This window comes from Oscarella lobularis, chromosome 14 (assembly GCF_947507565.1).
Source record: "Oscarella lobularis chromosome 14, ooOscLobu1.1, whole genome shotgun sequence".
NCBI classification, from domain to species: domain Eukaryota; kingdom Metazoa; phylum Porifera; class Homoscleromorpha; order Homosclerophorida; family Oscarellidae; genus Oscarella; species Oscarella lobularis.
The window spans coordinates 997,035-1,016,545 of record NC_089188.1 but is presented as its reverse complement, the minus strand read 5'-3'; the positions used below and the strand labels follow the sequence as shown (position 1 = coordinate 1,016,545).

The following is a 19,511-nucleotide window of genomic DNA, read 5'->3' as shown; positions in this document are numbered from 1 at the left end:
ATATCCGGGGACAATGCCGAAATGATTCGACTTTTCTTATCGCTGTGTTGCACGGTTTCGCTTTCTTTTGGACTCTGCCCACTTCTGCCCGACGTCGTTTCGCTTGACGTCGACGCTTTCGCTGATCTAGCGCGCGATCTCAACGCAGAAGTCGAGAAAATTGTCGATCCGGCGAAGCCGAGCGTTTCCATTGGCCTCGTTTATAACCAGTCGCTAATCTTCTCAAAAGGATACGGAAAAATCAACGTCACAGGTAAAAAAGAAAACGAAACTACAAAAGAGAAAGAGGCGTGGCCTAATAAAAATTCCTCAGATCCAGGATTAGGATCGCCAACCGGTCAAACGGGCTTCCGCATCGGCAGTCTAACAAAAATCTTCATAGTGATATGGTTGCTACAGCTACGCGACGCAAACAAACTCGATATCGACGACCCCGTCACGAAATACCTCCCAAATTTCAAAATCAATAACCCGTTTCGAAGTCGACGCAACGTCACGCTACGCCAACTGGCGTGCCACATGGGAGGCCTCGCGCGCGAGGTCCCCTGTCCGGGTACGTACGACGCCGGATGCAAGCTCTCGTTCGACAAAATCTACGACAACATCGCGAAATCGTCTCTCATTTATCCTCCCGGACGAATGCCGTCCTATTCGAACATGGGGTTTGCTTTGCTGGGACGCGCTCTCGAGGCATATATGAAAACGCCGTGGGAGGACTGGATTTATGACGATATAGCGAAGCCAATGAATATGAGCAATACAGGGGCGCGTTTCACTTCATCCACGGTGAAGAACCTCGCTGTTGGGTACATAGATAATAAAGAGGCGGGGCTAGTTGATATAGGATGGGAAGCGCCCGCCGGGCAAATGTATTCGTCCGTGGACGACTTGTCTAAGTTATTGATGATGATTTTTCGAGACCGCTTTGAATATGGGGGCGTGGCCGGGCAGATATTAGACGGGGAAACGTTGAGGGAGTGGATGGAACCGACGTATATGAACGTCGACGGGACGGGCTTCGGTCTCCCTTGGGAATTGTATCCGATAGGGAAACCCGTGGCTAATTATACGGTTAGGACGAAGTCGGGCGCGATTAATGGCTATCGAGCAAGATTCTATTTTTTGGTGAATTTAAATAAATTTAATTAATTATTATAATTAAGTGTTTGGAGTTTTTCTTAGCATGAGATTAAGACTGGGTTCGTGTTCTTGCAAGCGTCCGAGGATTCCGTTCAAGAGTCTCGGTTGAGCGATCTCTTGGTTGAGTTTCTCTTTCGCGTCGAAGGGGTTCTATGGCGACATCAGACGGGTCCAAACATATCCGATCGTCCTGAAGACTATACTGGAAATTTCACCTTGGGAATGGAACAAGAAACGGCGGTAAATAACAAAATCTACTATATATCTCTATCGTTTCCTTTCAGATTTCGATTAAAGTAATTTCTCTCAACGCCATGAAGTTTCTACGTGGACTATGGGACGACGGGCGTCAATTCGACCTAATTTATTCGTCACGTGACGTATTTATGATGACGCTACGCTACGTCGCGCACAGTTGCGACGCAGAGAACGACGGCGACCAGCAACTCGTCTATTTCACTCGTTCCCCTGAAACGAATCACGTGACAAGCTTTCGAATTCCCGGGTCAGATTACGACGCTACGTATAATTTAAAAAAACCCGTAGATTAGCATGATTTCCAGCTAATAATCGCTTGATTTCGCGGCGATATTTTATTATCAAAAACCGGCAAGATAGTAGTCAGTCGCTTGTATGACGTCATGTGATTCGAGTAGATGCAGTAGTCTATCCATGAGTATCAACGACTCGAGACACGGTCCAAATGCCAATTGAAGATTTCCTGGCGTTTCTTCAACGGTTCAAAGTCCTCATAAAATCTCGTGACGTCATCGCGAGAAAATATTGGAGATTGCCTTTGTGCAGATGTTGGTCATCCGACTTTGTATGAAATGGCCTCATTGATGACTATCGTATATACAATCGGGCGTTGTCAGACAAAGAAATAACGCAGTTGGCTGGCAGTTTGTTAGCTCACTAAAACATCATCGTGGTATTTATGTGGGCACCTTAATTTTTTACTTAGTCCAAAGGCTACTGTACACTTTTTTGCCGCGGTCACGTGCGAGAGAGGCAAGCCCCGTGAGGGGGCCCGTGAGGGCCGCCCGTGATGACTCGGGTATCCGGGACAGCCTAAATTTAGTACAGCACAACGATCGGCACCATTTCGAGCATTTCTCCGCAAGGCTAAGCATGAGCGGACTCAGCGACCGTTTAGGAAGTCGAATAAGCGTGATATCGAAGTCGCAGGAACGCTTCGAGGGCGTCTTACACAAAATCGATCCTAATACGAAGACGGTGACCCTCTCTGAAGGCAAGCGAAGCACCGCACGCTTTCCCTCTTACCTTTCAACGTCTCTCTTATTCGTAGTCAAGTTTCACGGCACAGAGAATCGCTTTGTCGACGAAGGACATCCAACCGTTTCGGTCAAATATGCCGTCTTTGACAAGGCCGACCTCGTCGTCTTCGAGCCGCCTCGCGAAAAATCTTCGAAGACTCCAGAAATCGTATCCCCAAAAGAATCAGCTCCTCTCGCGACGCTCGTCACGTCGCCCCCCGTGGCTCAGCATCGTTCGCCGTCGCCGCCTTTGTCGGCGCAGCTTTCGCCGCCGAATCTAAACGCGTACGGTGCCTATCCACTCTTTTCCCCTCAGTTTTTGTTCGTTTTTGTGCGGTTGCGAACTTGTCAACTAGCTCCGCCTCTTTCACTCCAGACATGTCCACGAAGCGAAGGAACAATAGCGACGCCGTTTTCTCGCATGCGACAGCACCGATTCTGAGATCGCAGTGCGTTCGTTTGCGACAAAACGGCGTTATTAGCTTTCTAATCCTCCATCCTGCCATGATTGGCGGGCGATTGGGTGTTTTTAACGAGCTCCTCCTCTTTCACACCACATGTGTCACAGACCTAATTGCAAATTGTTAGCATGAGCCATAACGAGGTTTTACTTTCTACTCGCTATCCCGTAGAAGCGTTCTATCCCGAAGCGTTCTGAACGGGATTAGAGCGCGACGCGTTCTACGATACTAAGTCAAGCAGTTTGTCTACGCGCGAATCAAAGCATAATTCGCGAACGTAGTAGACATAATTTTAATGCAAAAATGTACGTAGCTAAGACACGATGTCACGTTCTATTAGATTCTAGAGGAGTCACGTGGGATCCCTTACGTTGTACGAGAAGGACCTGTTGGTAACTATCTGTTTGTCTACAGGTTATTGCTACCCGATCGATGCCGAGTTCGTTTGAGCAAAATTCATGACGTCCGCGTTGACAAAGAGAAGGAATTCACGCGAATCCGTGTTGGATCTTCACGCAGACTCGTTCAATGCGGCGATTTGATTAAGGAGACAGAGCATTGGATAAATTTCGATGTCACAATAGGTTTGTCCTCAGTCCTCACTATAAACGGGATGATAAAATCAGGTAATCGTCAATTTCTAATGTTGAATGTAGTGTAGTTACTCTTACAATTATAAAAGGAAAATCAACGTGGTTGAACGACGTTTTGCCGGGCCTCATCAAAAAACACCCAAAGTATGGGGTCAATTCAAATCACCCGGCAATAATTTGGAAACTGAATCTTGAGAAGCTGGATTGTTCCACTCCTGATCACTTGATGGTGGACATAATTGAGGATATGAACAAACTGGCCGAAGAGCTGCATGTCAAGCTTCCCGATCGATCCACTATCAGAAAAAACTCAGCTGATTATAAAAACTTTCTGGGACGTAATAGCGGCGGCGCCTATCTAAGCGCTCTCTTAGAAGGCTTAGAAGCTCTGACAGCTGAGTCAGAGCATCCTCTCTTCATCCTTATTGATGAAGTGCAACGGTTTTTCTTTTGGCCGGAAAAGGACGGAGGTCTTGACAAGGATAAGGTGAAGACCATGAGAAGAGTCTATAAAAATCTTGTCACCTTTGGAGATCCTGGAGAGCCTCAGAAAGTCCACTTTGCTGTAACCGGGTCATGCATGATGGCAGCTCTGATGAATATTCATCAATGTCCTGTGAATGGGACAAATATCACTCCTTATCAATTGGATCTTCCTTTCAGTGTTCCCACCGTAGCGCTTGACGCGTTGTGCGATTCCTTACCAAGCCATTTTTTGGAAGAGGAAATAAAGAATTTCTGCAGTCGCTCTCCAGCGCTTATGATCCATCTTATGAAGAAGTTCTTCTTTCAGAAAGAGAGAGCTGCTTGTATCGACCCTGTCAGCGAGTTCTGTTTAAGCGAAATTGAAATGAAAATTGCGACGGAACTTCGGGTAGAGGTTTTTCCTTTGCTGCAAGATCTTGACAGGAACGGCCTATTGCTCCTACGAAGCTTGGGGCTTGATTGTCAAGGCGTTCCAAGATCCGCGCTATACAATAGAGATGATTTTAAAGGCTTGTGTGAGCATTTAGAGCCGTTTTTGAGACCAATTCAGACCGTTTCATTGGAGGTTGACGAAGCAGAGGGAGAGAGCGCGTCGACCCCGGAAGAACACGTCTATGTGGCATATGTTCCGTTTCAGGCTTTCGTTACCTCTGCTATCTCATCATCTGGGGTTCTCGCTGAATCGCAAGAAACCTGCAAGAATGATCTCCACTATCATCTATTTCGCTCCGTCATGTTGGATTTTGGGGAACGTCTCAGTAACGAAATTGGTGCGGGAACAGCCAATAGTGGCGACTCTCCTTTGAACAATCCTCTCGATGATATTGTCAAACAGTGCAAAAACGCGGGGCTTTCTTTGGACGATTTAAAAACCTGCTCGTTATGTGATTATATCGAGGAGTTGGAGGAATGCGTCCTTCGCAAGGTTGGAGGAGGGATTTCCAAGAAGTATTCACTATTGAAAAATCGTCTCCCAAAGAGGCTCAATCATCGCGATGCGTGCAGAAGCATATTTGTTGCACTGAGGAATGTTTTAATACATACTGCAACGGAGGAAGAAAAACTGAAGAAACTGTTGCCGCTGCTTCCGTTTATGTTTTTCAAAACTCTGTCACTCATTCGCATTGGTTGTGAGGATGCCAAGGCACTAGAACGTGCTCAACTGGCTCGTGAAGAGGAAGAACGTGCTCAACTGGCTCGTGAAAAGGAACGTGCTAGACAGGAAGACGATGAAAACGGAAGCGTTGAAGTCGAAGAGGAGGGACGCAAGAAGAAACGCGCTGCGAAGCCCGCTAAAAGGCAAAAGCGCCCTGAAAAGCAAGGGGAAGGGGGCTCTGTCGAGAAGACGGCTGCTACGAATGCTGGAACGACTCCTACGCGTGTCGAAGCGGACGCTTTCACTCAAGAGACGACTCCTACGCGTGTCGATATCGAAGGAGAACGAAAAGATGCTCCTACGCGTGTCGAAGGGGACGGACAAGATGCTTTTGCTCAGGAGACGACTTCGACGCGTGTCGAAGAGCAACGGGAACGGGACGGCTGATAAGGGTACCCAGATGGAGCCCTCTGCGATGGAACGTTCTTCTCATTTGTGTCTTTGCGTGAATGCAAAACCGGAAGCATTGACTGTTGGCATCTAAGCCTATTCTGTGCTTCATTGGTCGACGAACTCCGTCGGTCCTTGCCCGCCCTTATGTATAATGTCTTTATGTATGATGATGCCCCTACGTGTACCCCTACGTGTGTGTTGGATGTGACAATGATTTTGTCTTCATTTATTCTTCGGTTTTTTGTAGTTATACTTCTGTGTTTGTTGTTGTATCTGAACGATATCGTGGAGGAACGGGATTCCTCAACAGAGCCGTATATTCTCCTTCAATATCTATGATGCAAATAATGGGCGCATCCTTTGCACAACGTGGTGTACCAAACTACCAATGGATCTGGGCGTTCATTTCGATCAGCTTCTGCACCAACTACTTACCGATGACAATCAAGTGCGAGAAGCTGCGGAGGTGAGCGAACGAATGGTCGAGTGGGGCTCCACTTCGGGAACCCTGTCGATTTAGAGCACCTAGAACGGTCTACCGACTTCCCTTCGACTCGGCGGGCTCGTAAAGTCTCTTTGCAGCGACGGAGATAACAAGGTGAAAAAGAAATATCACCTCGCGTGCAGATCCGACGGTTCTCCTTCGAAAAATCGCTCTCGGTCCTGCTTGTTGTAGCTGGCCCATTTCTTCGTCCTTTGTGGCCATTTAGGGACCCCCATTTAGGCGCGCTAGTCGTCTACTTAGATCTATATCCGGGGACAATGCCGAAATGATTCGACTTTTCTTATCGCTGTGTTGCACGGTTTCGCTTTCTTTTGGACTCTGCCCACTTCTGCCCGACGTCGTTTCACTTGACGTCGACGCTTTCGCTGATCTAGCGCGCGATCTCGACGCAGAAGTCGAGAAAATCGTCGATCCGGCGAAACCGAGCGTTTCCATTGGCCTCGTTTATAACCAGTCGCTAATCTTCTCAAAAGGATACGGAAAAATCAACGTCACAGGTAAAAAAGAAAACGAAACTACAAAAGAGAAAGAGGCGTGGCCTAATAAAAATTCCTCAGATCCAGGATAGGATCGCCAACCGGTCAAACGGGCTTTCGCATCGGCAGTCTAACGAAAATCTTCACAGTGATTTGGTTGCTACAGCTACGCGACGCAAACAAACTCGATATCGACGACCCCGTCACGAAATACCTCCCAAATTTCAAAATCAATAACCCGTTTCGAAGTCGACGCAACGTCACGCTACGCCAACTGGCGTGCCACATGGGAGGCCTCGCGCGCGAGGTTCCCTGTCCGGGCACGTATGACGCCGGATGCAAGCTCTCGTTCGCCGAAATCTACGACAACATCGCGAACTCGTCTCTCGTCTATCCTCCCGGACGAATGCCATCCTATTCGAACATGGGATTCGCTTTGCTGGGACGTGCGCTCGAGGCGTATGTGAAAACGTCGTGGGAGGACTGGATTTATGACGATATAGCAAAGCCAATGAATATGAGCAATACAGGGGCGCGTTCACTTCGTCCGCGGTGAAGAACCTCGCTGTTGGGTACATAGATAATAAAGAGGCGGGGCTAGTTGATATAGGATGGGAAGCGCCCGCCGGGCAAATGTATTCGTCTGTGGACGACTTGTCTAAGTTACTGATGATGATCTTTCGAGACCGTTTGGAATATGGGGGCGTGGCCGGGCAGATATTAGACGGGGAAACGTTGAGGGAGTGGATGGAACCGACGTATATGAACGTCGACGGGACGGGCTTCGGTCTCCCTTGGGAATTGTATCCGATAGGGAAACCCGTGGCTAATTATACGGTTAGGACGAAGTCGGGCGCGATTAATGGCTATCGAGCAAGATTCTATTTTCTGGTATAATTAATAAATTAGTCAATTAATTGTTTGGAGTTTTTTTTCTTAGCATGAGATTAAGACTGGGTTCGTGTTCTTGCAAGCGTCCGAGGATTCCGTTCAAGAGTCTCGGTTGAGCGATCTCTTGGTCGACTTTCTATTTCGCGTCGAAGGGGTTCTATGGCGAGTCCAAACATTTCCGATCATCCCGAAGACTATACTGGAAATTTCGCCTTGGGAATGGAACAAGAAACGGCAGTAAATAACAAAATCTCTACTATATATCTCTATCGTTTCCTTTCAGATTTTGATTAAAATAATTTCTCTCAATGCCATGAAGTTTCTACGTGGACTATGGGGCGACGGGCATCAATTCGACCTAATTTATTCGTCACGTGACGTATTTATGATGACGCTACGCTACGTCGCGCACAGTTGCGACGCGGAAAACGACGGCGACCAGCAACTCGTCTATTTCGCTCGTTCTCCTAAAACGAATCACGTGACGAGCTTTCGAATTCCTGGGTGGGATTACGACGCTACGTATAATTTAAAAAAGCTTGCAGATTAGCATGATACTAATCGCTTGATTTCGCGACGATGTTTTACTATCAAAAACCGGCAAGATAGTCGCTCGTACGACGTCATGTGATTCAAGTAGATGCAGTAGTCTATCCATGAGTATCAACGACTCGAGACATGGTCCAAATGCCGATTGAATTTGACAGAAGATTTCCAAACGGTTCTGCAACGGTTCAAAGTCCTCATAAAATCTCGTGACGTCATCGCGAGAAAATATTGGAGATTGCCTATGGCGCAGATGTTGGTCATCCGACTTTTGTATGAAATGACTATATACAATCAGGCGTTGTCAGACAAAGAAATAACGCAGTTGGCTGAGCTCAATAAAATATCATCGTCGTTTTTCTGTGTGCACCTCAATTAGGCCCCAGTCCGAAGGCCACACCTTTTTGCCGCGGTCACGTGCGAGAGAGGCAAGCCCCGTGACTTGGGCATCCGGGACAGCCTAAATTTAGTACAATACAGCGATCGGCACATTTCGGGCGTTTCTCCTCAAGGCTGAGCATGAGCGAACTCAGCGACCGTGTAGGAAATCGAATAAGCGTGATCTCGAAATCGCAGGAACGCTTCGAGGGCATCTTACGCGCAATCGATTCCAATGCGCAGACGGTGACCCTCTCTGAAGGCAAGCGAAGCACCGCGCACGCTTTCCCTCTTACCTTTCAACGTCTCTCTTATTCGTAGTCAAGTTTCACGGCACAGAGAATCGCTTTGTCGACAAAAGACGTCCAACCGTTTCAGTCAAGTCTGCCGTCTTTGACAAGGCCGACCTCGTCGTCTTCGAGCCGCCTCGCAAAAAATCTTCGACGACTTCAGAAATCGTATCCCTAAGAGAATCAGCTCCTCTCGCGACGCTCGTCACGTCGCCCCCCGTGACTCAGGATCGTTCGCAGGCTTCGTCGCTCGCCGTGACTCAGGATCGTTCGCAGGCTTCGTCGCCCCCCGTGACTCAGGATCGTTCGCAGGCTTCGTCGCTCGCCGTGACTCAGGATCGTTCGCCGTCGTCGCCCCCCGTGACTCAGGATCGTTCGCAGGCTTCGTCGCTCGCCGTGACTCAGGATCGTTCGCCTTCGTCGCCCGCCGTGACTCAGCATCGTTCGCCGCCTTTGTCGGCGCAGCTTTCGCCGCCGAATCTAAACGCGTACGGTGCCTATCCACTCTTTTCCCTCTTTCCCCTTCGGTTTTTGTTCGTTTTTGTGCGGTGCGAACTTGTCAACTAGCTCCGCCTCTTTCAGTCCAGACATGCCCGCGGAGCCAAGGAACAGTAGCGACGCCGTTTTCTCGCATGCGACAGCACCGATTCTGAGATCGCAGTGCGTTCGTTTGCGACAAAACGGCGTTATTAGCTTTCTAATCTTCCATCTTGCCATGCATGATTGGCGGGTGATTGGGTGTTTTTAACGAGCTCCTCCTCTTTCGCACCACGTACCGAGACAGTGGGCGGTTAGGTGTTTTTAACGAGCTCCTCCTCTTTCGCACCACATGTGTCACAGACCGAGACAGATTTTGCTATTCTAATTGCCGTAAATTGGTGGGAGCCATAACGAGGTTTTAATTTCTACTCGCTATCCATCCCGTAGAAGCGTTAGCGCGACGCGTTCCACGATATTAATTAATTAATTACGTCAAGCAGTTTGTCGTAGTACGTGTCGCGTAACAACTGTTTGTCTTAGCTAAGGCACGACGTCACGTGACCTGTTGGTAACTATCTGTTTGTCTACAGGCTATTGTTACCCGATCGATGCCGAGCTCGTTTGAGAAAAATTCATGACGTCGACGTTGTCAAAGAGAAGGAATTCACGCGAATCCGTGTTGGATCTTCACGCAGTCTCGTTCAATGCGGCAATTTGATTGAGGAGACAGTGAATTGGATAAATCTCGATGTCACAATGGGTTTGTCCTCAGTCCTCACTATAAACGGGATGATAAAATCAGGTAATCGTCGATTTCTAATGCTGAATGTAGTGTAGTTACTCTTACAATTATAAAGGAAAATCGACGTGGTTGAACGACGTTTTGCCGGGCCTCATCAAAGAACACTCAAAGTTTGGGGTCAATTCAAATCACCCGGCAATAATTTGGAAACTGAATCTTGATAAGCTGAATTGTTCCACTCCTGGTCGTTTGATGGTGGGCATAATTCAGGAAATGAACGATCTGGCCGAAGAGCTGCATCTCAAGCTTCCCGATCGATCCACTATCAGAAAAAACTCAGCTGATTATAAAAACCTTCTGGGACGCAGCAGCGACGGGGGAGACTATCTAATGGATCTCTTAAAAGGCTTAGAAGCTCTGACAGCTGAGTTGGAGCATCCTCTCTTCATCCTTATCGATGAAGTGCAACGGTTTTTCTTTTGGCCGGAAAAGGACGGAGGTCTTGACAAGGATAAGGTGAAGACCATGAGATGGGTCTATAAAAATCTTGTCACCTTTGGAGAGAGAGAGCCTCCGAAAGTCCGCTTTGCTGTAACCGGGTCATGCATGATGGCAGCTCTGATGAATATTTATCAATGTCCTGTGAATGGGACAAATATCACTCTTCATCAATTGGATCTTCCTTGCAGTGTTCCCACCGTAGCGCTTGACGCGTTGTGCGATTCCTTACCAAGCCCTTTGTTGGAAAAGGAAATAAAGAATTTCTGCAGTCGCTCTCCAGCGCTAATGATCCATCTTATGCAGAAGTTCTTCGTTCGGAAAAAGGCAACTGCTTGTATCGACCCTGTCAGCAAGTTCTGTTTCGGCGAAATTGAAATGAAAATTGCGACGGAACTTCGGGTAGAGGTTTTTCCTTTGCTGCAAGATCTTGACAGGAACGGCCGATTGCTCCTACGAAGCTTGGGGCTTGATTCTCAAGGCGTTCCAAGATCCGCGCTATCCAATAGATATGATTTTAAAGGCTTGTATGAGCATTTAGAGCCGTTTTTGAGACCAATTCAGACCGTTTCATTGGAGGTTGACGAAGCAGAGGGAGAGAGCGCGTCGACGCCGGAAGAAGAGCACGTCTATGTGGCTTATGTTCCGTTTCAGGCTTTCGTTACCTCTGCTATCTCATCATCTGGGGTTCTCGCTGAATCGCAAGAAACCTGCAAGAACGATCTCTACTATCATCTATTTCGCTCCGTCATGTTGGATTTTGGGGAACGTCTCAATAACGAAATTGGTGCGGGAACAGCCAATAGTGGCGACTCTCCTTTGAACAATCCTCTCGATGATATTGTCAAACAGTGCAAAAACGCGGGGCTTTCTTTGGACGATTTAAAAACCTGCTCGTTATGTGATTATATCGAGGGGTTGGAGGAATGCGTCCTTCGCAAGGTTGGAGGAGGGATTTCCAAGAAGTATTCACTATTGAAAAATCATCTCCCAAAGAGGCTCAATCATCGCGATGCGTGCAGAAGCATATTTGTTGCACTGAGGAATGTTTTAATACATACTGCAACGGAGGAAGAAAAACTGAAGAAACTGTTGCCGCTGCTTCCGTTTACGTTTTTCAAAACTCTGTCACTTATTCGCATTGGTTGTGAGGATGCCAAGGCACTAGAACGTGTTCAACTGGCTCGTGAAGAGGAGGAACGTGCTCGACTGGCTCGTGAAGAGGAGGAACGTGCTAGACAGAAAGACGATGAAAACGGAAGCGTTGAAGTCAAAGAGGAGGGACGCAAGAAGAAACGCGTTGCGAAGCCCGCTAAAAAGCAAAATCGCCCTGAAAAGCAAGGGGAAGGGGGCTCTGTCGAGAAGACGGCTGCTACGAATGCTGGAACGACTCCTACGCGTGTCGAACCGGACGGAAAAGATGCTTTCACTCAGGAGACGACTCCTACGCGTGTCGAAGCTCCTACGCGTGTCAAAGCGGATGGAAAAGAGGATTTTGCTCAGGAGACGACTCCGACGCGTGTCGAAGAGCAACGGGAACGGGACGGCTGATAAGGGAACCCTCTGCGATGGAACGCTCTTCTCATTTGTGTCTTTGCGTGAATGCAAAACCGGAAGCATCGACTGTTGGCATCTAAGCCTATTCTGTGCTTCATTGGTCGACAAACTTCGTCGATCCTTGCCCGCCCTTATGTGTAATGTCTTTATGTATGATGATGCCCCTACGTGTACGTGTGTGTTGGATGTGACAATGATTTTGTCTTAATTTATTCGTAGGTTTTTTGTAGTTAGACTTCTGTGTTTGTTGTTGTATCTGAACGATATTATCGTGGGGGAGCGGGACTCCTCAACAAAGCCGTGTATATTCTCCTTCAATATCTATGATGCATATAATAGATCATGATATGAATCCTCCCACTGGACCAATTCCCTCGGTTGAATTACGACGCTACATATTATTTAAAAAGCACAGATTAGTATGATTTCCAGCTAATGATTGCTTGATTTCGCGGCGATATTTTACTATCAAAAACCGGCAAGATAGTCGCTCGTACGACGTCGTGCGATTCGAGTAGATGCAGTAGTCTATCCATGAGTATCAACGACTCGAGACACGGTCCAAATGCCGATTGAATTTGACAGAAGATTTCCAAGCGTTTCTTCAACGGTTCAAAGTCCTCATAAAATCTCGTGACGTCATCGCGAGAAAATTGACACGGACGATCCAACGCGCCAAACACGTAATCCGGAAACGAATCGACGCGTCGATACAATTTTCCCACGCGATATTTCGTTCGTTCAATCTCCCCCACGCCGAGTCGATCTCTGAGAAATACTTCGAGAACGGCTCTATAGAATAAGGACAAAGACGGATAGTTGTCCTTATCCGGAGCCGACTGAGCGATCATGCGTTCGTTTCTCGACATTTTGATGCGCTTTCGTTTCAAGTGCGAACTGAGGGGAAATTTTTCGTCCAAGTGGTAGCAACATCCCACGTAGCATAGGCATCGAATTGATTTGCTCGACAAATAGATCTCTTGAAGAGACGAGGACAAGCTGCCGCAAGCGTGAAGGCCCACGAGGCCTACAGCTTCGTCGGCGTCGAGAAATTCGTCCTCGTTTATATCTGCTAAGAAGTCGGTCGTTTCGTTGGTGATCCAATGGGTTATTGTTTTGTGGTTGTCTAGTTTTGATTTTTTCTGTTTTCTTTCTAGGAGCGTTTCTCGTTCTTTGCCGCTTTTCGTTTTCTGGCTCGATCCCTCGATTGCCAGGACGCGCACGCGTTCGTCTGATGCCAAAGTTTGACTCAAGTAGCCACGCCCACTACCTGCTTCCACGATTTGTCGGATTTCTTTGGCTTTGCTTATTTCGTTAATTAGAGAAGCAAAAATTTCGATCTCGTGTTTCTTTTTTGAACTCATGGCAAAGCCTTTGATTTCTTTCACCGGAGTCCCAATCGCTCTATTTTTTCTCGGTAGGCTTAATTCGCTTATATTTTGTAGCCATTCAAGGTCGAGCTTTCCGCTTGGAAGCAACGTGAGTTCTTCTTCGCTTAGAACGCTCAGTTTTTCCTTCCATGCAGCCGGGATCAGTTGCCAGTGGTCGTCGGTAAAGAAGCTATTCACGTGAGCGTTCAGAAGACTTCTAAGTGGATTCAGAAACGCAAGAAGGCGGTCTAATTTAGCTTCAATTTCATCCCTTGTAAGTAAATCCATAGAGCATCCGGGACAGCATCGTGCCAAGGATGTCAAGAGACGACCTGTTCAATTTTCCGAGTCACCAGTATTGCACGTATGTTCCTTAATTGTCAATATGAGCGTTGGCCAGGTACAAGAAAGATCGACGGTAGTCGGTAGATAGTTGCTGTTTGACACATTGGCATGCAAGCTTTACGCCAAGCATTTAGACTAAGTGAGTCTTCCGAAGTTCGAATGGCTAAACTCCATGTTTGGATGTAACCAACCTTTGAGCTAGCCAAAATGGATCACTGGCCGCGTGGGCCGCTGAGATAATCCCGTGGGTATTCCCCAACGTTATATATGCGTTTCCCCCACTTGTCCCGGGCTTCTGCAGAGATATGGCAAAGGTCACCTCTGTTATTCTCCTAATCTGTTTCATTCTGGCTCACTGGGTGGCTTCAGGACGAGGATTGGGTCACCATGCGCCAGCCGAGGGAAGCATCTATTTGTCTTCAGATGACAACTCGAATACGCCATCTCTCCTACTCAACTCACCAGGAGACGTTAAAATCAGCTGCGCCGGGCACTTAGACGTATTCAAATGCCCACTCACTCAAAAATACGACTTATCACGCGGTCTAGTCGCGCACTACACGTTCGACGACCCATCGAATCTCGGACAGGACTCGACATCGAACGCTTACGACGGTCAAGTTGTCGGCACAATTCATCAATCTCCAGGCAAAGTAGGCAACGGGTCTGCGCTATTCAACGGCACATTCGCCAGCAGCAAGGCTCACCATTACATCAGCATTCCTAATATTCTAAACAGAAATGCCTATACAGTGGCACTTTGGACTCGATTGAAGGCGCCCGATTCCCATACGAGTTTTCTGATGCTTCACGGCGGAGCTGGGTTCGTCAATTCGAACGGACAAAGGCGTTACGATTGGGGCCAATCGTCCTTTTGGTTTTACACGAGTCACTCTCTTCTAGCCGTCATACAAAATTCGTACGATATGCGATACAATGATTTTCCGCGTCCGACGACTTATCCGAATCTGGTTCCTCGTATGCAGAACAGCCTGAGTCGAGAGGTTCTCAACGAATCGACTTGGCATCACATTGCGACGACTTTCTCTGAGGGCCGTGTCTCGGTGTACAGGGACGGAAAGTTGGCGTACGAGTTTTCGAACATTTCTCCTGTTCCTGTTACTCCAGCGTCGCAGCGCATGTTCATTGGAGATTGCCTATGTACAGATGTTAGTCATTCGACTTCGTATGAAATAAATGGCCTCATCGATGACTATCGCATATACAATCGGGCGTTGTCAGACAAAGAAATAATGCAGTTGGCTGGGAGTTTGTGAGCTCAATAAAATATCATCGTGGTATTTCTCTCTGTGTGTGTGTTCTTTCTTAGTGTGTTCTTGAATGTATGTTCAGTCATATAATTATGAGCAAAAAAGGTCCTAATCAATACCAATGCTATAGTTCTACTTGGCTAACTGCGCATCTTTGCACAATTTAATTTTCCACAAGTAGTGGACCACGTGGTCGCGACATTCAAGTAGCATCCGGGACAGCAAATTGCGTCATTACACGTAAGAAAGAGCACGCCGTTGACCATGACGAACTTGCAGAAACAACTGGACGATGGAGAATTTTCGTCCATCGAAGCATTGTTGGACGCCGTGAAAATGGTTCTCGTCTTCTTGTCCGTTCGATATGACGTATTCAGCTATTTCGACCTCGAAACGGACGAACTCTCTGCTGTCAAGGACCACGTCAGCGGGTCGAATCTGCCTCCAATCGTTTTTAATCCTCGAGAAGTTACAAAGAGTTGTGATACCAATCTCGTAGGATCCATTCACTGCCACGAAGGGAGCCTTCGAGAATTGCGTGAAAGGACTCACGACGTCGAGAAATTTCGCAACGTCTACAGCGACTCCGAGATCATTGTGACCATCGACGAAGACCTACGACAGGAGTTGAAGGAAATGAGCGACAAAGAACCGACCGACGTGTCCCGTCGACTGCTCGTCTGCTACACGGCGATGGTCTATCTACACGAGTTGGCCCACTACAAGGTGGCCAGGTATTTGATGAAAGATGTCTCGCTTCAATCGAGTTCGCCTAAAAAAATGATGTTTACTGCTATCGGGAAACCTGAATCTGGTTTCATGGCGGAGTATCACATTCTTGGATGCATTCTACAACCACGTCTTACGGCCTACCTTCCTTACAATGCCAAACAAACGACCTACGGAATGATAGATGCTTTTATGCCGAGTAGTAGCGCTATACGGACGATCACACGCTCGCTCGTTGAGCATATTGAGAGAATTCTGTCTGGAGATATATCATTTGCCGACAAAGGTCCTAAAGAATTAGAAAAGGCGGCGAGTGAGGCGATTGGCTGTCCTCCTCCGAGTGAGTCTACTCCCAGAGAGGCTGCTGAGTTTCTGTGTAAATCTAAGGGTGTTGAAACTCAAACTTGCTATGCCAACGACATGCCGAGGTTGTCTTCTCTACCATGGAGAAGAAATCCCAAAAACGTTACTGTTAGAGATTGCGGCGGTTTGTTAGTGGAAGTCAGTATTGAGGATGACAACGACCAACCGTTGTCGTTTTTCCTCCAAGCGTACGGCAACGGACATGCGAATCTTCAAACGAAAAATTCTCCTTTTGGTAATAGGTGCCACGGGTCATTATTCTCTCCAGGTTACGCACTCACGAGAGGAGAGCACAATTTTGCTCTCAATGACCTGTTTAATCTTTCAAATCACCGGTATCGCTCATTCCTCGTCATTGTGAGCGTAGGCAAGGCACAAGAAAGTTGTACTGTAGTTGTTTGACATCGGCATGCTTTGTGTAATGTCTTTATGTGTGATGCCCTTACGTGTGTGTTGCACGTGACAATGATTTCGTCCTAATTTACCCTGTCTTGCTTTGCTCTAATTGTACTATACTTGCAGTTACTGGTAGATTGTGTTGTATCTGAAATCGTGGAGGAACCGAGCCTCCTCCACAGAGCCGTATATGCTAAGTCATGTATATACGCTAAGTTCGTATTGTATTGATTGTCTAGAGTTTAACAACCCAAGTTCTGACGTTTCTGCTGAATTTGTTCAAGAGGATGACAAAGCGATGAAGAAAAATTCGCTGAAAGTATATCGACCGTTTGTGCCTCAATGTTTTGATTTCATGCGCGTACGGCCTCAGTCTGAAGGCCACGCCCTTTTTTGCCACAGCCACGTGTGAGAGGTCTGACTCAAGCATCCGGGACAGCCTAAATTACAACAAGCACAAACGTGCTTTCCCTTCACCATTTCGTGATTCGCAAGGCTAAGCATGAGCGGACTCAGCGACCGTCTAGGAAGTCGAATAAGCGTGATATCGAAATCGCAGGAACGCTTCGAGGGCGTCTTACACGAAATCGATCCTAAAGCGAAGACGGTGACCCTCTCTGAAGGCAAGCGAAGCACCGCACGCCTTCCCTCTTACCTTTCAACGTCTCTCTTATTCGTAGTCAAGTTTCACGGCACAGAGAATCGCCTTGTCGACGAAGCACATCCAACCGTTTCAGTCAAATATGCCGTCTTTGACAAGGCCGACCTCGTCGTCTTCGAGCCGCTTCGCGAAAAAACTTCGAAGACTCCAACAGTCGTATTCCCAAGAAAATCAGCTCCTCTTGCAACGCTGACTCAGCATCGTTCGCACGTGTCGCGTGAACGTTCGTCAAGGCACGTGGGATCCCTTACGTTGTACGAGGAGGACCTGTTGGTGACTATTTGTCTACAGGTTATCGTTACGCGATCGCTGCCGAGCTCGTTTGAGCAAAATTCATGACGTCCGCGTTGACAAAGAGAAGGAATTCACGCGAATCTTTGTTGGGTCTTCACGCAGTCTCGTTCAATGCGGCGATTTGATTGAGGAGACAGAGCATTGGATAAATTTCGATGCCACGATAGGTATGTCGTCAGTCCTCACTATAAACGGGATGATAAAATCAGGTAATTGTCAATATTTTATGTTGAACGTAGTGTAGTTACTCTTACAATTATAAAAGGAAAATCAACGTGGTTGAACGGCGTTTTGCCGGGCCTCATCAAAAAACACCCAAAGTATGGGCTCAATTCAAATCACCCGGCAATAATTTGGAAACTGAATCTTGAGAAGCTGGGTTGTTCCACTCCTGATCACTTGATGGTGGGCTTAATTCAGGAAATGAACGATCTGGCCAAAGAGCTGCACGTCAAGCTTCCCCATCTATCCACTATCAGAAATGCAGATGATTATAAAAGTTTTCTGGGACGTAATAGCGGCGGCGCCTATCTCAATGATCTCTTAGAAGGCTTAGAAGCTCTGACAGCTGAGTCAGAGCATCCTCTCTTCATCCTTATTAATGAAGTGCAACGGTTTTTCTTTTGGCCGGCAAAGGGCGGAGGTCTTGACAAGGAAAAGGTGGCCACCATGAGATGGGTCTACAAAAATCTTGTCACCTTTGGAGAACCTGGAAAGCCTCACAAAGTCCGCTTTGCTGTAACCGGGTCATGCATGATGTCAGCTCTGATGAATATTCATCAATGTCCCACAAATGGGACGAATATTACTGTTTATCAATTGGATCTTCCTTGCAGTGTTCCCACCGTAGCGCTCAACGCATTGCGCGTTTCCTTATCAAGCCCTTCTTTGGAAAAGGAAATAAAGAATTTCTGCAGTCGCTCTCCAGCGCTAATGATCCATCTTATGGCGAAGTTCTACTTCCTGAAAAAGACAGCTGCTTCTATCGAGTCTGTCAGAGAGTTCTGCTTTGACGAAATTGAGAAGGAAATTGCGGCGGAACTTTGGGCAGAGACGTTCCCTTTCCTGCAAGATCTTGACATCAACGAGCGATTGCTGCTCCGAAGCGTGGGGCTTGATTTTCAAGGCGTTCCAAGATCCGCGCTATACAATGGGAGAGTTTTCAAGGGCTTGTATAAGCATTTAGAGCCGTTTTTGAGACCGATTCGGACCGTTTCGTTGGAGGTTGACAAAGCAGAAGGAGAGAGCGCGTCGACGCCGAAAGAAGAGCACGTCTATGTGGCATATGTTCCGTTTCAGGCTTTCGTTACCTCTGCTATCTCATCGTCTGGGCTTCTCCCTGAAAGGCCTCTTTTATTTCTAGGCGCCTGCAAGAACAATCTCTTCTATCATCTATTTCGCTCCGTCATGTTGGATTTTGGGGAAGGTCTCATTAACGAAATTGATGCGGGAAACGCCAATGATGCTGGATCTCCTTTGAATAAGCCTCTCGATGATATTGTCGAACAGTGCAGGAACGCGGGGCTTTCTTTGGACGATTTAAAAAACTGCGCGTTATGTGATTATATCGGGGAGTTGGAGGAATGCGGCCTTCGCAAGGTTCAAGGCATTTCTAAGAAGTATTCAGTGTTGAAAGATCATCTCCCAAAGAAGTTCAATCATCGCGATGTGTGCAGAAGCATAATAGTTGCACTGAAGAATGCTTTAGTACATACTGCGACGGAGAGAGAACACGTGCAGAAACTGTTGCTGCTGCTTCCGTTTAAGTTTTTCGAAGCTCTGCTACTCATTCAGACGGCTTGTGAGGATATGCCAAGGCAATAGAACCTGCTGAACAGGCTCGTCAATCCGTCGGACCTTACCCTTATGTGTAATATCTTATTGTGTGATGCCCTTACGCGTGTGTTGTATGAGACAATGATTTTTGTCCTAATTTTCCTTGTCTTCTTTTGTTCTGATTGTACTGCATGTACTCACGTTTTTTGTAGTTAGACTACTGTATTTGTTGATTGTGTTGTATCTGAACAATTTCTCCACAGAGCAAATCACAGAGCAGATTGTTGGACCCACTTGGTATCCGGGCATCCTTTGCATGCACAACGTGGTCAGAGTGAGAGGATGACGAAGAGCTGAACATTTACCCAAAGTATCTCGACCGTTTGTGCCTCAGTGTCAATATTATTTCGGCCCGCCCAGGAACGTGCGAGAGAGCC

At 47.3% G+C, this 19,511-nt stretch overlaps 7 protein-coding genes across 7 annotated transcripts; 6 read left to right on the top strand and 1 right to left on the bottom strand.

Moving 5' to 3' along the window:
- The first annotated feature begins 15 nt into the window (after positions 1-15).
- LOC136195058 (beta-lactamase-like protein 3) lies at positions 16-1,809 on the top strand. The gene is made up of 4 exons (XM_065984321.1): positions 16-253; positions 314-1,125; positions 1,183-1,380; positions 1,425-1,809. Exons 1-4 carry the CDS (start codon positions 22-24, stop codon positions 1,689-1,691), a joined length of 1,509 nt encoding a protein of 502 aa, XP_065840393.1. The 5' UTR covers positions 16-21; the 3' UTR covers positions 1,692-1,809.
- A 406-nt stretch (positions 1,810-2,215) lies between these two features.
- Positions 2,216-5,817, top strand: LOC136195056 (uncharacterized). The gene is made up of 4 exons (XM_065984318.1): positions 2,216-2,392; positions 2,450-2,702; positions 3,293-3,504; positions 3,561-5,817. The coding sequence occupies exons 1-4, from the start codon at positions 2,272-2,274 to the stop codon at positions 5,498-5,500; spliced, it is 2,526 nt and encodes an 841-aa protein (XP_065840390.1). The 5' UTR covers positions 2,216-2,271; the 3' UTR covers positions 5,501-5,817.
- A 457-nt stretch (positions 5,818-6,274) lies between these two features.
- LOC136195481 (beta-lactamase-like protein 3) lies at positions 6,275-8,253 on the top strand. The gene is given in 5 exon segments (XM_065984804.1): positions 6,275-6,508; positions 6,580-7,020; positions 7,023-7,378; positions 7,428-7,613; positions 7,662-8,253. Coding segments are annotated over 5 exon segments (1,482 nt in total). The 5' UTR covers positions 6,275-6,276; the 3' UTR covers positions 7,929-8,253.
- A 135-nt stretch (positions 8,254-8,388) lies between these two features.
- LOC136195051 (uncharacterized) lies at positions 8,389-12,206 on the top strand. Its single transcript, XM_065984314.1, has 4 exons — positions 8,389-8,564; positions 8,624-9,080; positions 9,663-9,874; positions 9,930-12,206. Exons 1-4 carry the CDS (start codon positions 8,444-8,446, stop codon positions 11,861-11,863), a joined length of 2,724 nt encoding a protein of 907 aa, XP_065840386.1. The 5' UTR covers positions 8,389-8,443; the 3' UTR covers positions 11,864-12,206.
- LOC136195054 (probable methyltransferase-like protein 25) lies at positions 12,115-13,773 on the bottom strand. The gene has a single exon (XM_065984316.1). It carries the CDS (start codon positions 13,525-13,527, stop codon positions 12,286-12,288), a length of 1,242 nt encoding a protein of 413 aa, XP_065840388.1. The 5' UTR covers positions 13,528-13,773; the 3' UTR covers positions 12,115-12,285.
- Positions 13,594-14,973, top strand: LOC136195055 (uncharacterized). Its single transcript, XM_065984317.1, has one exon. The coding sequence runs from the start codon at positions 13,890-13,892 to the stop codon at positions 14,859-14,861; it is 972 nt and encodes a 323-aa protein (XP_065840389.1). The 5' UTR covers positions 13,594-13,889; the 3' UTR covers positions 14,862-14,973.
- Positions 14,974-16,789: 1,816 nt separating this feature from the next.
- LOC136195115 (uncharacterized) lies at positions 16,790-19,266 on the top strand. The gene is made up of 4 exons (XM_065984382.1): positions 16,790-16,966; positions 17,024-17,237; positions 17,296-17,507; positions 17,564-19,266. The coding sequence occupies exons 1-4, from the start codon at positions 16,846-16,848 to the stop codon at positions 19,120-19,122; spliced, it is 2,106 nt and encodes a 701-aa protein (XP_065840454.1). The 5' UTR covers positions 16,790-16,845; the 3' UTR covers positions 19,123-19,266.
- The last annotated feature ends 245 nt before the right edge of the window (positions 19,267-19,511 follow it).

Excerpts from the sequence above, each read along its gene's own strand:
- LOC136195056 (XM_065984318.1), top strand. The coding sequence starts at position 2,272 with ATGAGCGGACTCAGCGACCGTTTAGGAAGTCGAATAAGCGTGATATCG. Across the intron at positions 2,393-2,449 it reads GACGGTGACCCTCTCTGAAG|TCAAGTTTCACGGCACAGAG; the intron begins GCAAGCGAAGCA and ends TCTTATTCGTAG. Across the intron at positions 3,505-3,560 it reads AAACGGGATGATAAAATCAG|GAAAATCAACGTGGTTGAAC; the intron begins GTAATCGTCAAT and ends CAATTATAAAAG.
- LOC136195055 (XM_065984317.1), top strand. The coding sequence starts at position 13,890 with ATGGCAAAGGTCACCTCTGTTATTCTCCTAATCTGTTTCATTCTGGCT.
- LOC136195051 (XM_065984314.1), top strand. The coding sequence starts at position 8,444 with ATGAGCGAACTCAGCGACCGTGTAGGAAATCGAATAAGCGTGATCTCG. Across the intron at positions 8,565-8,623 it reads GACGGTGACCCTCTCTGAAG|TCAAGTTTCACGGCACAGAG; the intron begins GCAAGCGAAGCA and ends TCTTATTCGTAG. Across the intron at positions 9,875-9,929 it reads AAACGGGATGATAAAATCAG|GAAAATCGACGTGGTTGAAC; the intron begins GTAATCGTCGAT and ends ACAATTATAAAG.
- LOC136195058 (XM_065984321.1), top strand. The coding sequence starts at position 22 with ATGATTCGACTTTTCTTATCGCTGTGTTGCACGGTTTCGCTTTCTTTT. Across the intron at positions 254-313 it reads CGGAAAAATCAACGTCACAG|ATCCAGGATTAGGATCGCCA; the intron begins GTAAAAAAGAAA and ends AAAATTCCTCAG. Across the intron at positions 1,126-1,182 it reads GAGCAAGATTCTATTTTTTG|CATGAGATTAAGACTGGGTT; the intron begins GTGAATTTAAAT and ends AGTTTTTCTTAG.
- LOC136195054 (XM_065984316.1), bottom strand. The coding sequence starts at position 13,527 with ATGGATTTACTTACAAGGGATGAAATTGAAGCTAAATTAGACCGCCTT.
- LOC136195115 (XM_065984382.1), top strand. The coding sequence starts at position 16,846 with ATGAGCGGACTCAGCGACCGTCTAGGAAGTCGAATAAGCGTGATATCG. Across the intron at positions 17,238-17,295 it reads TCGCGTGAACGTTCGTCAAG|GTTATCGTTACGCGATCGCT; the intron begins GCACGTGGGATC and ends ATTTGTCTACAG. Across the intron at positions 17,508-17,563 it reads AAACGGGATGATAAAATCAG|GAAAATCAACGTGGTTGAAC; the intron begins GTAATTGTCAAT and ends CAATTATAAAAG.